This window comes from Sorex araneus, chromosome 2 (genome assembly GCF_027595985.1).
Source record: "Sorex araneus isolate mSorAra2 chromosome 2, mSorAra2.pri, whole genome shotgun sequence".
NCBI lineage: Eukaryota > Metazoa > Chordata > Mammalia > Eulipotyphla > Soricidae > Sorex > Sorex araneus.
Window position 1 is genome coordinate 282,349,541 of NC_073303.1, and position 12,930 is coordinate 282,362,470.

The 12,930-nt window shown below is 45.1% G+C and overlaps 1 protein-coding gene across 4 annotated transcripts in view; it reads left to right on the forward strand.

Moving 5' to 3' along the window:
• The window catches only part of SENP5 (SUMO specific peptidase 5), a 44,579-nt gene extending 31,959 nt beyond the window's left edge, over positions 1-12,620 (forward strand). For all 4 annotated transcript variants that reach the window (XM_055128009.1, XM_055128008.1, XM_055128007.1 and 1 more), the window contains 5 exons: positions 1,762-1,839; positions 3,845-3,982; positions 6,869-6,952; positions 8,204-8,254; positions 9,357-12,620. In XM_055128009.1, the coding sequence (XP_054983984.1) occupies positions 1,762-1,839; positions 3,845-3,982; positions 6,869-6,952; positions 8,204-8,254; positions 9,357-9,467 (462 nt within the window). In that variant the 3' untranslated portion in view covers positions 9,468-12,620. The remainder of the gene's footprint in view (positions 1-1,761; positions 1,840-3,844; positions 3,983-6,868; positions 6,953-8,203; positions 8,255-9,356) is intronic.
• The last annotated feature ends 310 nt before the right edge of the window (positions 12,621-12,930 follow it).

Here is a 12,930-nt window from a genome sequence, read left to right on the forward strand (position 1 = left end):
GGGTGTGACCCAAAAAGCAAAAAAAATAAAAAATAAAAAATCTAGTTACAGGGACTGGAGGGATAGCACAGCGGGTAGGGCGTTTGCCTTGCAGACGGCCGACCTGGGTTCGATTCCCAGCATCCCATATGGTTCCCTGAGCACCGCCAGGAGTAATTCCTGAGTGCAGAGCCAGGAGTAACCCCTGTGCATCGCCAGGTGTGACCCAAAGAGCAAAAAAAGAAACAAACAAACAAACAAAAATCTAGTTACGTATTTATGGGGCCAGAGTGATAGTGCAGTGAGTAAGGCGCTTGCCCACGTTAGTGCCCGGGCACCATGGGGTATGGCCCAAAAAAACAAACCCAAAAAAATAATAAATTTAAAAAAAAACAAACTTGTATATTAAAAACTCAAAACATTTAAAATACCTTTTCTTTTTCAATGTTCAAATTCCTGATGGGCTGTTTCTCCAAAACCTTTCTAAGTGTCTGTAAACTTTCGTACATCTTGTTGAGCAGGTGCATGTAGCGAGGCTCAGACCCCGACACTATTGACGAATTCCAGTAAAAAATCCCTTTACTTTACACTTGAAAGCACGACTCTGTGGTTTTTGAGGGAGGGAACCTCCCGAGCAGTTCTGCAGGAGGCCCAGCCTCCAGGCTGCCCCGTTAACCGGCCAGGCCTCAGTCAGCGGCCATGCAGATCCCTGCGGAGGCCCGGGCGGTGCTCCGAGCTCTGGCCCACCCCTGCAGCGTTGGGGGGACTGAGGTGCATGGGCTCCAGCCCTTTGAACGACCTCCCCAGTTCTTACATTTCATTGACTATTGTGGCCTCATCTGGTGGGCCACAGTGCTTAGGGATCACTCCTGGCAGTGCTTAGGGGACTGTACAGTGCTGGGATTCAGTCAGGGGCAACTGGTGCCGGGCAGGCACCTTAGCCACCTGCTCCCCCCCCCCACCACCACCACTGTCACTGTCATCCCGTTGCTAATTGATTTGCTGGAGCGGGCACCAGTAACGTCTCCATTGTGAGACTCGTTGTTACCGTTTTTGGCATATCGAATACACCACGAGTAGCATTTTAAATTGGAAGCATAATCTTACATCCCTCATCCTTACATAGCCTCATTCGACTTTGTCACCTGATTTGGAGGCATTAGTCAAGAGTAGGTCATAGTAATTTGGAATAGAATTGTTTGTGAGCTGTCTAGTGTTTTTTCTCTGTTGTGATCATTATTTATAAATTTTTGCTTTCGCTTTTGGGCTACTTCCAGCTCAGTGCTCAGCGATTGTCCCTAGCATTGCAGGGGGTCCTGTGGCACCGGGGATCGAACTCAGGCCCCTGTATGCAAAGCATGTAGTCTATTGTTGAATGATCTCTCTAGCCCCTGATCTCGCTCTTATTTTTTTTTTTTTTTTTTGGCCATGGGTAAGCACAGGTGCAGTGGGAGTTGGGCCACATCTGGCCCAGGGCTTACTCTCTGCTCTGGCTTGAGGTCACCCCTGTCAGTGCTCAAGGGGCCATATGCAGTGCCAGGGATCTCGCCAGGGTCCACTGCTGTGAACATGGCAACAAGCACTTAAAACCCTGGCACTGTCTCTCTGGCTCCTCATTATTTGTAAAAGAAAGTTTTCATCACCTTTTTTGCGTACATTCTACTCAAGGATTTTCAAATTCCTATTTTCTTTTGATGTTAAATCTGACACAGCATAATGCAATAATAATATAACATAATGCATAATAACACATATAGTGCTTGCATTTGGTGTCTCTTCTAGGTTCACTTTTTCAACAGCTTTTTTCATAGACAGCTGGTAACCAAAGGATATAATGGAGTGAAAAGATGGACTAAAAAGGTACTTTGATTTCTTTCTTTTTTTCTTTCTTTATTTGAGTAGATGAGGCCACATTTGGGCCACATCTGGCAGTACTCAGGGGTCACCCCTAGCTCTTCACTCAGGAATGACTCCTGGCAGTGCTCAGGGACCGTATAAGATGCTGGGAATTGAACCCATGTCAGCAGTATGCAAGGCAAGCGTCTTACCCACTGTGCTATGTCTTTGGCCCTCTCTTTTCTTTTTTTTATTCTAAATTAAAAATGCATCTGATAATGCATTTTTATCCTTTGGTGAAAGGATAAGAATTTTAGTGCCAACTTGCTGTTATTAAAAAACTTTGTGGGGGCTGGAGCGATAGCACAGCAGGTAGGGTGTTTGCCTTGCATGCAGCTGACCCGGGTTCGATTCCCAGCATCCCATATGGTCCCCTGAGCACTGCCAGGAGTAATTCCTGAGTGCATGAGCCAGGAGTAACCCTGTGCAACGCCGGCTGTAACCCAAAAGCAAAAAAAAAAAAAAAAAAAAAATTTGTGATGCAATGGATAGCTTTAGTTGGTTGACTGGTTATTTATGAGCACTGCACTCACTGGCGCTCAGGGGAAACTCCCTGGCACAGTGCTCAGGTACCTGGAAACCCAGGACTCCTGTGTGCAAAGCAAGTGCTCCAGCCCTTTGAGCTATCTTCCCAGCCCCCTTTCCTTGCTCTTATTTTCTATATTTAGTCTAAAAATTTACCTCCTATGTTTTCTTGTAATAACTAGATTTAGGTATTATGTTTAGATCTTTGAAATACCTCAGTTTTTGAGAAAAACATGAATAACAATAAAGGGTGTTTGTTTGGGGGCTGTACCCAGAGGTGCTCAGGGGCTGCTCAGCATGGTGTCGGGGTTACACCTGAGCTCTGGGTACACCAGTGCCGGGAATTGAACCCTGCTCTCCTGTGTGCATACACGCAGCCCATTGAACTCTCTCCGGCTCGTTTGTTTCCAGATGGTACTCAGTTTTTCTAGTATCTTTGGTTAAAAGGATGTATGTTGGAGAGGTAGTACGGAGGTCAAGGTGTTTGCCTTCTCTGCTAACCCCTGGCATCTCACACAGGTCCTAAGCACTACCAGGAGTAAACCCTGAGCACCGCCAAATGTGGAATGGGGAAAAAAAAGATTTATTTCCTGGTTTAACACTTTAACACTGTGGGTTTTTTTTATGTTTTTATTTTTGGAGTTTTCTTTTTGGGTCACACACAGTAGTACTCAGGGCTCACTCCTGGTTCTGTACTCAGAAACTATTCCTGGCAGTGCTCGGGGGACCAAATGGGACAACGGAGATTGAACCCAGGTGGGCTGTGTCCGAGGAAAGTGCCCTACCCACTATACTATCTTTTCGGCCCCCCAGTGTAGCACTTTTGTAGCCACTTCAAAGTGTAGGTCTATTTCTGGACTCACATATAAGTCTTTTTTTTTTTTTTTTAGTGGGAGTCAGAGTAGCAGTGCTAGGGTACTTCCACTTCCACTTTAGCCTCCCGGGGCTGCTCTGGGAGGTGCTCCCAAGCCGAGCCACACAGTGTGTGGGAACTGAGTGTTGGGCTCCCGAGTGCAAGGAAGTGCCCCAGCCCCACAGCCTTGGGCTCCTGCTGTCAGCCACGTCCCCAGCCCTCGACAGTCGGGCACAGCGGGTAGGGCGTCTGCCTTGCATGCGGCTGACCTGGGTTCCATCTCCGGCCTCCCATATAGTCAGACCCCTGAGCACCGCCAGGAGTAACCCCTGAGCGTTGACCAAAAACAAACAAACAAAAAATCAGTGCTACCAAGTCGTATCAGGAGGTTAATGAGCCCAGAGTTAGCAAAATAAACAGAAACAGCACTCTTTTATGCACTAGTAGCTTCGTGGTCAAATGCACAGCCTTTAGACTGAGATCCGCTTCCCGGTCTGGCTTCCCCACTTCCTGCCCCCCGTGCGTGACTGCTGTGTGCCGCTTTGCACAGCCCGAGCTGAGAGCTGCGTTTCTTTGTCTTTTCTCCATTAGGTGGATTTGTTCAAAAAGAGTCTTCTGCTGATTCCGATCCACCTGGAAGTCCACTGGTCTCTCATTACTGTGACTCTCTCTAATCGAATTATTTCATTTTATGATTCCCAAGGCATTCATTTCAAGTTTTGTGTAGAGGTAAGTTCGAGGACTGCCTCATTTCCTTTGTTCATCTTGTGAGTGACCAGGCGCTCTCCTAGCTCTAGCTAGGCCAGCAGAAGTTGGTATCCTAATAAGTTTCCCCCCCGAAACGCTGAGCGCTGCAGAGGAAAGCGCTGCGCGTGGCAGCCGTAAGCTCCCTCCCAGGCTCTCTCACCTACCATCCGGCTGTGTTTCCACAGCGCCCCTTACTTAAACTGTATTTTGAGGGGCTGGAGCGATAGCGGGTAGGGCATTTGCCTTGCATGCGGCCGACCCGGGTTCAAATCCCAGCATCCCATATGGTCCCCTGAGCACCGCCAGGAGTAATTCCTGAGTGCAGAGCCAGGAGTAACCCCTGTGCACTGCTGGGTGTGACCCAAAAAAGCAGAAAAAAAACTGTATTTTGAAAGCAAATAGAAATAATTTGACTAGTTCCTCTTAAGGTTGAATCATTAGTGCACTTAGGAAAACCAACTGGCAAAATAATAGAGTTCAGTTCTGGTCTAGTGGAAGTCAAAACAAGAATGATCACTAAGTTCTAAGAATCACCAGATTTTCTCATACTAGCAAGACATGGTTGGGAAATATAACCAAGATTCCATTTTCCAAGGCAGCAAAGACAAACCCTAATACAAATCCAGAAATAAACCCTAGAAAAATTATCAAAGTTAACATGAAAAATCTAAAATATTTAAAGGAAATCTGAATATGCAGAAAAATTGGAAAGAGGTTAGCAATTCCTAGGTAGTAGATACCAGTTTAATTCATTTTATAATAAAATCTGACAAGCTCGTCCTAGGCTTAATATTGTATAACAAGTAACTGTGTGATTACAAAAAAAAAAAACGAGCTAGAACAGTGAAAGTGAGATTATGCGGTTTATTAACTGTTAAGCATATTATAAAATTTTAGTACTTAAAACTATATAACGGCTTAGTGAACAGACAAATAGATTGATGGGATAGTATAGAGAGTTTAGGAATGTCTCTGTAAATGACTCCCACCTGTAAAGTTGGAAAAGAACAGAGTAGTCAATATTGAAAAATCAGCTCTCTTAAAATATAGGTCATATTTCTTTTTTTAACTAAAAAAAACTAGAATTCAGGGTCCTGGGATGTGACTCAGTTGTAGAGCTCTTGCTTTACATGGATGAGGCCCTGGGTTTGATTTCCGACACTTCCTGGTCCCTTGAGTACCACCAGGAGTGACCCCTAAGCACTGCCTTAAACAGCACTGTTGCCCCAAAACAAAAGCACTAAATAATTATAGGTGAAACAGTGACCTAAATATAAAACATAAATCTGCATAAGTCAGAATAAAATATCGAAGATGTTACATTCTTAGAGTAATGAAAACCAGCTTACATGGAAAAGAAAAGGCATTAAGGAAAAGATTGATAAGTTTGATTAGACCATTTTTTAAAACTTCGGTATGCCTTAGTGTTAAAAGATAAAGGACTGACTTGGAGAAAATGTTTGTGACATAGACCATTTGGTCACTACCCAGAATATATAAAGAACTTATACCAATGGAAAGAAATGGACAAAGGGTAAATAATTTTTAGGAAAAAAACATGGAGTGAGTGCTCAGCATCACCAGAAAAATACAAATGAAAATTAATACTATATCTGGGTTTTATTTTTTGTTTTATGGGCTATGCTCAGGGTGTTTATCCTGCAGTGCTTAGGGCTTACTACAGGCTCTGCACTCAGGGAACACTCCTTGCAGTGCTCAGGGGAGCTCTCATGGTCATATGTGGTGTCAAGAATGGAATCCACATTGGCCACGTGCAGGGCAGTTGCCCTACCCACTCTACTCTCTTGTCTAGCTCTGAATTGTGTTTTTTGTCTTTTAGGAATGGTTTGATGATATTCCCTATGTAGGTATAAGGAAACAAGTATTCTATTTTCTGATGGAGTACAAATTGTTATAGCCTCTTAGGGTCAGTTGCGATTCTAATCAGGTCTAAGTGCCTTATAAACTAAAAGGATAAATATCCTACTGCAGATTGGTTTTGTTTCTTGGTATCTGCCCCACAAGTGTTCATATATGTGTACAAGATGGGACATACACCAGAATGTTCATCACAGCATTATTGAAACAGTCAAAGTTTTGACTTAGCTCTCCAAGAGAATAATAGCCACAAGCTTATGCTATAGTATACTCTCTTTAAGTTGATCACAGAAGTTAGGAAGGATAGAACAAACTCCATACCATGGAAGATCATCAGCCCACCTGAATTTTACAAAGCAGGTTGCAGGGCTCTTATGTTTACAGAGAAGCCATGTTTGCATCCAGGTACCTATGTGTAGAAACTTGCATACGTTCACACACATCCATCTGCTCTCACATCAACTCTGCTTCATCTTCACGAGGGTCAGTTCCTTTGATGTAACTGATTTCACCTTAGAGAATGCAGAGAGCTCTGAAGAGGCTGAGAGCTTGAGGATAAAGTTGGAGACCTCATAGGCTTCCTCTTCATAGAGACTTCAGGAGTGGACGTCTATATTAGCACCTAGAGAGATTTCCCTGTAACTTCCTGGCGCCTGGGGGAGCTGCTGCCCACGGCCTCGGGCTGTAGGAGCCTAGCTCCGGTGGTTGATGTCTGCCATGGGTGTTCCAGGGTTGAGCGTTGGCAGTCACTGACGATTCCCCTCTGTTGTGCCCGTATGTGAGTTTCCAGTTCGGCCGTTGACTCAGTGTTGGCGAAGGCTGACCGAGTCAGGGAGGTCTAGGTGTATCTTCATGGTACCCGTGCCAGCTGCAAACTGCGCCGTGGGGTCGGGCCACAGCCTCCTCTTTGCTTCTGTCTGCTGTGGGCATGTTCCCTTTTCCACCAACTGATGGAACACAGCATGTGTGTTGTGGTTTCTTTTTAACCAGAATATAAGAAAGTATTTGCTGACTGAAGCCAGAGAAAAAAATAGACCTGAATTTCTTCAGGGTTGGCAGACTGCTGTTACAAAGGTAAGTCTGTAATACAAATAAAGCCCCTGGCATGCCAAGGGGATGGAATGACCCAGGGGGCTGGGTGTCTGAGAGCCTTTGAAGACAAAGATCTTTGGTGACAAAGATGTGGATACAGAGCCTGAAGGCTGCCTGGAGGCAGCGTAGCCCAGTGTAGTAGTATCCTCTGGTCGTGCGCTTGCTGGTACTCATGGGGCAGCCGCTCATGGAGTGATCGCTCTGTTGGCGGGGAGGGGGGTATAGATCAAGGAGGGGGCTTGGGGGGATTTCGGTTTGGGGTTTTTTGGTGGCACCTGTCTTTTTCTAGTGCTTATTTTCCCTGAGAGGCGGGAGAAATGCGTGAGTGCCTGTTTGGCCCCACGAGGGAGGAATTCCCTCCAGGCGTCTAGGTCAGCACGTGCTCTGGCAGCGCGCAGCGTGCAGGGGACAGAGTGCCACGTGTCTGGCCCGCATTGGGCTCTCTCCAGGGTGGGCAGGGACGTCTCATGCGATCCTCATGTCTCGCAAGGGGGGCGGGTCCGTGGGCAGAAGCATCCTCTTGGCGCTACGCGCTGACTCCGGAGCTGTGCTCCCCTCCGAGGCCGCTGCAGACAGCGCCAAGGCCTGGACTCAGGTGGGCCTGGGTCACAGGCAGGCAAGCCCCGGCCGGAAAGGGACACAGATTCGTTTCTCATCCTTGAACAAAACCAAGAACTCCTTTGTACACTTAGGTTTTCTATGTTAGATAAAAACTTAATGCCAGAATTAAATTTGTACATTTTCTGAATTTACTCGGTATCAAAATACCTAGGTATTTTCTTGAATTTAGTCCAGATCTTCCACTGATAAACGTCCTGCCTGATTTCACGATTTGACCCTGTCACAGAGTTGTGTATTCTGGGATTAAAGGGAGGCAGGATTGTTACCATCCAACTATTCAGAATCCAGGCGTCTGTCCTTTGAAACGCTCTTTCATTTTTACTCCATTGTTGGTAACTAGCAAAACTGATTTTCCCAACGCGAGATTTAAAATAGAGTTTCAGGCGATGGTTTGTTGTGCAGGAAGTATTCTGCAGATTGTGGTTGGTAGCGCTCTCCCTGTGGCCCAAGGCCTCCAGGAACTTAGACACTTAAAATGACAGACACATATGCCAGCTGCCATGGAGAGATACAAGTATCTTGTCACCGGCTCATTTTTTCATTAAATACTTTTTCTTATTTGAAGAGGAGTACTTGGTCTTATTTTAATGATGATTCTGTTTTTTTCCATAGTGTATTCCACAACAGAAAAATGACAGTGACTGTGGGGTCTTTGTGCTCCAGGTAACGAAATCCTATTTTTCCAGCACTTACAGTGTATGTTAGACTTCCTGGGTGGGGGTGAATAGGGTCCTTGGGATTTGCACCTAGGACAGAGGTACAGGTGAAGGAACTTTCCTCTCTCCCCGTGTTGTTTCAGAGTAGTTCTGTACTTGCAGATTTCATGGTTGAAAAATGAATGATTGGCATTGTCCCTTACCTTCAGAGCCACAGTCGTGCACTAGAGGCCCTGCTGCTGCAGTGAGCCATACTGGCCACTGACCGGAACTTGTCTGTGTCATACAGAACTACATAATTTAGCCTTCGGCAAGTGATTTTGAACTCTAGAGTAAAACCTAGACTTTTCGGGGGGTCAGAGTAATAGTACAGTGGGTAAGAATTTGCCTTGCTTGCGGCCAAAGCAGGTTCAAGCCCCAGCACATTTGGTCCCCTAAACACCAGGAGTAAGCCCTGAGCTCCAAAACAAAATTTTTTCTTGGGGTGAGAGCCATACCCAGTGAAGTTCAAGAGCTGGGAGCCATTGGGGGGGGGGGTCGCTGCGGAACTGGGGTGCCAACCCAAGGCCCAGCATACGTGAAGCAAATGCTTTGCCACTTGAGCCACACTCTGGGCCCCCGAAGTGAATTTTAAATAAGGCTCAGAATAATCCGCTCTTGTCACAGGTTCCCTTAGTTATTGGAAAGGCTATTGGTATGTTATGATTTATGAGTAGTCTGTAATCCGTGTTTTGGAAAGATACACATGCAGAAGTTTGCAAAAAGTGTAGGAGATGGGCTCAATCACGTGACTCCCGAATGTCTAGAGTAGAAGAATTCAAGTTGTCACTCACGGGCAGGTTGGGTCACCTCGGGCTGCTCCCTTGGGGTTGGAAACACATTAGTGCCTTGCGCCTCTCACCCGACTCTCCGGGAAGGGAGTGGCGACCCCAAACTCTGCTTGCCTGAATAGCTGACCAGAGTTTAGAAATGTTTTCCTACAATGCTTTCCACATCTGTAAACTCGAAAATGCTGCCTTAGACCCCGTCCTGTTCGGTTCTCCTCGGGTGAAATGTGCCAGGTCAGTGCACAAGCCCACGGGTCACTTGTGTTTCTGGGACCTTTGCAGTACTGCAAGTGCCTCGCCTTAGAGCAGCCTTTCCAGTTTTCCCAAGAAGATATGCCCCGCGTGCGGAAGCGGATTTACAAGGAGCTGTGTGAGTGCCGGCTCATGGACTGAAGCCGGCAGGGACTCTAGGAGGTCTGACCAAGTTGGAGCAGATGGTTCGTTACTTGAATCTCCACTTATTTGAATTTTTACAGAGATTTCAGATCGGTGGTATTGGGCCACTGTTGTTACCTCAAATTTTATTTTATTTTTTGCCCGTATTCATTACTCTAGCTACCATGTACTATTTTTTATGTTCAGTTTGATTTCATTTTTAATTTTATGGATTCCGTGTGTTCCCCACCCCCCATATTTAATATTTATTATCCAAACGCATGCATATAGACAGAGCATGCAGTGCAGAGTATTAAAAAAAAAAGCAGCCTAGTAGATTTGGTGCAGCTTTTGAAACTTAGATGTGAATTGATAACAGGTTTAAAATTTAAATCCAGAACCTAAAAATACCGGATGTTTTTGATAATGTGTAATTCTAAGAATAGATGTTCCCTGGGGCATACGTGGTTTTGACTGATCCAGTACTGTCTGACCAGCAGCACCTCTCACTGACTTCCCTCTCACACATGAGACTCGGAGAGCGAGTGCATTCCTTCCTCCTGAAGGATGCGAAGGGACTACTGCATTGTTTCTGGAGGAATTCTATGAGGACAGGACAGTGCCCGCGTGGAAAGAGTTGATTAAGCTTTGAGGAAAGACAACCTGGGGGCCAGTTATCTTAACATGAGAGATTTCAGTCTTCTTCAAAGAATGGTGATAATGCCTAATCTTACAAAGGCTCTTGCTTAGAATCCCCTGCATTTTTCTGGGTTTGACCTATTAAAAACTTAAAATCCATCAAACTACTAGTGGTCAAATGAAAATTCAGCCTGACAACTTTGCAAGTTGTTGCTTGTATTGCCACCCAGGTGGAAGAAATTAAGATTTACCAAATACTTTTCTATTTCAAGAATATCTAAGATGTAAACATTCAGAACAAAGACTAACTTCTGGCCTTTTGTTAGGGTGAAGGGAGAGAGGGAAGTTTGGCTAAGCTTCGACTCTCCTGGAGTATGAGCAGATGTTCTATTAGCTTTCCCTCCTCTCATCTGTTCAGTGGTCTTGGCAACGCGCAGGCTGCCTCTCAGCCTCTGTGACAGACTCCCACACGGGAGTCTTTTGCTTCCTTCTATGCATCTCATCTGGGGAAAGGCAGAAGCGGCTCTGTCCTTACACTTAGCTGCATTAGGATGAAAGTGATAGACCTTGCTGCATCTTTAATTTACCTTTTTGTGATGTTTGAAAAGGGAAATGAAGAAAGATGCATGTTAAACCTGCACAATTTCCTAAAACAAGGCAGGTAAAACAAGTGTGTATATAAGCAACTCGGGGCTTGTACAGAAAAATACCAAGTAAATGTCAGAAGATACTTGGATTTATGCTGAATGAGGTGTGGGGTATTGGGAGTTTTAAAAAAAGGAAAAAAAAGAAAAAAAAAAAAAAGCTAAAACCTGCAGTTCAACTGACCAGAAGGCTGACTGCTGGCAGTGAGGGTGGAGTCAGACATGTTTACATGCAGGGTTCCTGCCCCAGACATTCCAGCACCAACTCCAGTGTTTACATTGTAAACAGCCACCCCCCACCCACCCCCAACACTTTCCTAAATTCCCAGGCTCGACTAGTATGAAACCAGGTCAGTATTTCTTATTGTGTGCTTCAGGTCCTTAAGTAGGCTGAGATTAGAGGCACTTCTTGCTGCTACAGGTAGGGGGCGTGTCAGCACTAGGGAAGATAATTTACAGTGGGGAGAGCGTCTTGAAGTTTTTCAGATATAATTATGCAACATGCGATTTTTCAAATCTGTGAGAAGCATTAGCCTAATTTTATTTTTTGTAGCTATTTCATAGTGGCCAGTAATAGGCTGTTCATCCAGACTGTCTCATACTTTAGAATTCATGCTGTATATCCTCACCGAGAGAAACAGGCATGCAGAGACATAAAGAATAGTGTGTTGGCAGGAACCTTCCGTTTCAGTGCCCAGCTTGACTCGCTGTTTCCTGCTGAGAGCTGGTCCCTCGCTCAGCACAAGGCAAGCAGGGGTGTGCAGAGGGCCTGGGCTGAGCAGTCCCGGGCCTGTGTCATAGGGCACCTGGAGGTGCATTAGTCTAAATGTTGGATATTTTTTAATGCTTCTGTCATCCAAGGATCTGGGTCTTCGCACACACGCACACACAGTGGCTTCCCCCGCTCATGATTTAGCTATAGACCTTGATTAGGTCTCTGTCCTGATTAACTGCTTCCCTGCCACAGACATTTTGGAAGTACAGTCTGGACCACTGGTGGGAGAGACAGGCATTGTTTTCTTGTCAGTAGCTTGGCACTGAACTACCAGAGTGCCCACAGGTGGGCAGACCTTATGCTTTTCGGGTTGAGTGCAGGCCTTGTACAAACTAAAAGCTATTCATGATGTGCCTTCAACAAGCCGTTCAGTTCTCTCCATCAGCAAACTTAGCAGGCAAGACTTGCTTCTTCCCAGTGGTGTCTCCTTTTGTTAAATCTATAGCAATGAATGTAGACTTAATTCAACTTTTAGTTAAGTCCTGAACCTCAAGGATTATAAAGAAACTGACTTCGAAAGGGAAAAGGCAGCAGTTGCTGCCAAATGATCCCCAAGTTCCTTTCTAAAGAAATTTAACATTTTATTTTCTGTGTATCACTGAACAAAAGCAATGCTGGTGATCTTGAATTCGTAGTTGGAACAAAGATTAACAGGTCTAACTGGGACACAGCCAGCATTAGCTTCAGCTGAACTGCCCACCCCTGCATCTGTGCTTCGTGCGATTAGGAAAGGTAACTGGGGGTCTGGCTTTAACAGACCCTTCAGGCAAGACACTGTATTAATAGTGTGAACAACCAGATATACTGACAACCTGCTCTGCTTAATTATGTTAAGAAACTGAACTAATCCGCCACGAGAAGCACATGCTCTGTTATGTATGTGCTCAGCTCTGCCTCTTGGCCTGCAGATAGTCAAGGTGACCTAGGAAGTACCATCCGAGAAATGCTTGTTCTTTTTGAGTGTTACAAAAGCAGATCACACAAGATGTTCACTTAAATGCTATCTTTGGTCAGGAAAAAATTTATTTAAAGATTGTGATCATGTAAAATTAATCAAACCTTCTAGCAAAAATATTTTTTTGAAAAATAAAACTAAATGCCTTTATAAATGTGTATTCTCTTGTGTTGCATAACGTGCAGTTTGGCAAGTAGCAGTTCTTCCTAGTAACATCCCCGAGATGGCAAGGCTTATTTATGAACAGAACCAACAGAACTGGGCTAGACCCCTAAGCACTCTATCCTTCCAGCACAGTTTTCGGGGAAGACAGAAATGTTCTAAATCTGTATTCAGTACAAATAGCCACGTGTGTGAAGTGTGGCTAGTGCGAATTCGGAACTGGATGGTTTAGGTTAAATAGTGTTAAATAGGTTAAATGGCTGTGTTGCTAGTGGCTCATTAACTGTCACTTCAAACTGGGGAATA